Source organism: Phytophthora parasitica, assembly GCF_000247585.1.
Source record: "Phytophthora parasitica INRA-310 unplaced genomic scaffold supercont2.4, whole genome shotgun sequence".
Taxonomy (NCBI): domain Eukaryota; phylum Oomycota; class Peronosporomycetes; order Peronosporales; family Peronosporaceae; genus Phytophthora; species Phytophthora nicotianae.
Genome location: NW_008648990.1, coordinates 1,090,528 through 1,093,266, shown reverse-complemented (window position 1 = coordinate 1,093,266; position 2,739 = coordinate 1,090,528). Strand labels below are relative to the sequence as shown.

Here is a 2,739-nt window from a genome sequence, read left to right as displayed (position 1 = left end):
CAACGCTTCGTCGCCGTAATAGTGCGCCATGACGGCAACTCTCGCTACCGGCTTGTTTTCTGAGTTAACATCGTCCACGTACTTCAACCACGCTGTAAGCTGCGGATTTTCGAGCAATTTATCACCAGCTTTGTCAAGTGTCAAGAATTTGAAGACATATCTAGGGGCTTCCTTAGTAGCTAAGCAGCGCTGTATTTGCTCTCCGTGCAGCCTGTCAGCGATGCTCGCTGTGCTTGGGATTTGCTTTGCCTCTAGCAGGACCTTTGACAGGGCCTCATCACCGTAGTGATTCGTCAAAAGCACAATGCTCTTCTCTGCCTTTGTCGGGTTTTTCTCGTTGAAGTCAGCCACATATTTCAGCCACCCGCCAATTTGGGGATTGTCAAGCAACGTGTCGCCAGCCTTGTTCAGCTTCAGCAGCTTGAAGACTTTCGCTGATGTCTTTTTGTTGTCCAACCAGTACTGGAGCTGTCTAGCCTGCAAGTCGTCAGCTAAAGCCCGAGTAGTTGGATTGATCTGAGCGGCAATGATCATTTGTGACAGGAGTTCATCGGTATAGTAAGCCGTTAATTTTGAGATTGTCGATACTCCGCTTTCAGGATGCGAAGCCGAAAAAGCATCGACGTATTTCACCCAATCCGCAAATTTTTTTTTGCTGAATATGTCACCTTTTCCACTGCCCAACTTCAGTAAATTGAAAACGCTGTCGGCCGTTTCCCTTTTCTGGAGCCAATCCTGGAATTTTTTCTCGGAAATTGTCGACGACGTGAACACGCTTTCGATCTTACTTCCAACTGTGAAGGCAGGAATCCTCGTTCTTCATGAGATCGTAACAGTCTGGAGGAGAGATCGTTCGCCTCGCTGGGACCAGAAAAATCAGACTTGAGGAAGGCTCCGACACCTCCGAGTAGTGTAACGACAACAAGTAGAAGGGCATCGCGCAGATGCATGGCGGCCGGAGATTTTTTTGCCTTACAAATAGTTCTTGACGATGGCAAATTCGATACTGTGGTATTGATACTGCGAATACGGGAATGTAATAGTGTTTACGCTTAAGTTAAGGAAGTATAATGGCTGCTGCGATCCGACGATGACCAAATTATGTTCTAATATTTACACTACAGCCAAAGAAGCATCATCAACAGAGCTTGAGCTCAAATTTTGAGTATGTAGTGAGAATCAGGGCAAACCACAAATTTGAGCTCAAGCTCTGTTGATGATGCTTCTTTGGCTGTAGTGTAAATACTAGAACATAATATAGGATTTGGTCATCGTCGGGTCTTAACCTTAGCGTAAACACTATTACATGCTCAATGAAATCTCACACTTCGAAATAACCGAGTATTTGAACAAGTGTGTGGTGAATATTCGACTAGTCGTTCTATAATCGAAGACTCTAGAATCGCTGAGGACTCGATCACAGACACACCAGAGTATATCTGGTTAAAGTTTGATCACCTTACCAACTAGAGCTCATATTTCCGCTGTTGTCAGCTACGTCACCAAAAGCAATGGTATTCTACCAAAGAACCACCCAAGATGACGCAAACCGACTCCCGCAGGCCGAGTAAATTGCTCAACGTCTTAGCTCAGCTGGATACTGACCGTCAGGCTCGTCGGCTCAGCTCGATATTGACCGTCAGGCTCCTCGTCAAAGCGTACCTTTAGAGCGATTTGATGAATTTGACGAAGACATAAGCCCCATCTCCAACGTACCACCAATATGGAGGAGGACAGGTAAGATGAGAGCTAATATGCCACATCCGCTCGGTCATGCGTGACGCTAATAAACATGTACGAATCCTTCTTCTCCATAAGAAGGAAGGCGAAGCTACCATACCTACTTCAAGTGGCAAATGTTATCGGCCACGAGGCGCAGCTCTACAAAGTGGCAGCAGCAGTCGACAGCTTTTATATCCTTGTAAATGCGAAACGTTTTCGTCATCTCGGTGCAACGTTATAAATTAAATTGTCCGTCGCATTCTTCACTAACGATATAAACACGAAACCAACAGCGAAAAGAGAGCAAAACAACTGCAAAATAAATTCCTTAATCAAGACGAAAGTTCGGCAAAAAGGAATTTTTCTGGGATAGGAACACATTAGTACTGAAAGAGACAGCCTAATAAGGATTAATTCGGTGGTATAGTCAACCCAGGATACCGATATAGGCACCAGTACGTCGCTATATCCTAGATGCTCCCTATCGGTATATCAGTACCGATACCTGTAGGTATATGCGCAAAGTTGGCTTTATTGAGATAAGATGGGCACTATTGGTATACCATATATAAACAAAGCCGTGCTGGCGCCCGGAGAAGCTCTGGATTTTAGTGGCGCTTTTCTATTTCAAGGAGTTTATAAGAATGGATACATCGACGTAGGAAGATGAAGTAAACCTCAGTTAATATGTTTTTGCTCGCACTCTTTCTGCTCGAGAACTATCCACCAAGCTAGCTGGTTGATTTTTTGTTGCTGTCGAAGCAATATGTAGCTCATTACGCCCGTTGCTAAAACTAATGCTTGGGCTATCACAATGCAAAATGAAGACATTTATCGACGCAGAGAGAAGTTGGCGATCTTTTCACGACAAACTCGAAAAAAGGATTGAGATTTCGCTGGAAGAGTTTCAAATTCTCGACAAGATTTCACGCGGTTTTCCACAATGTAACTTTTATTGCATGTTGCTCGAATGAGCCCGATAGCAGATTATATTTTAATATCTACAGTACTATCTGT

At 44.2% G+C, this 2,739-nt stretch overlaps 1 protein-coding gene across 1 annotated transcript in view; it reads right to left on the bottom strand.

Moving 5' to 3' along the window:
* The window catches only part of PPTG_03281 (hypothetical protein), a gene marked incomplete at both ends in the record, with an annotated part of 2,616 nt that extends 2,082 nt beyond the window's left edge, over positions 1–534 (bottom strand). The window contains one exon of the mRNA XM_008895958.1: positions 83–534. Coding sequence (XP_008894206.1) covers positions 83–534 — 452 coding nt within the window. The remainder of the gene's footprint in view (positions 1–82) is intronic.
* Positions 535–2,739: the final 2,205 nt, after the last annotated feature.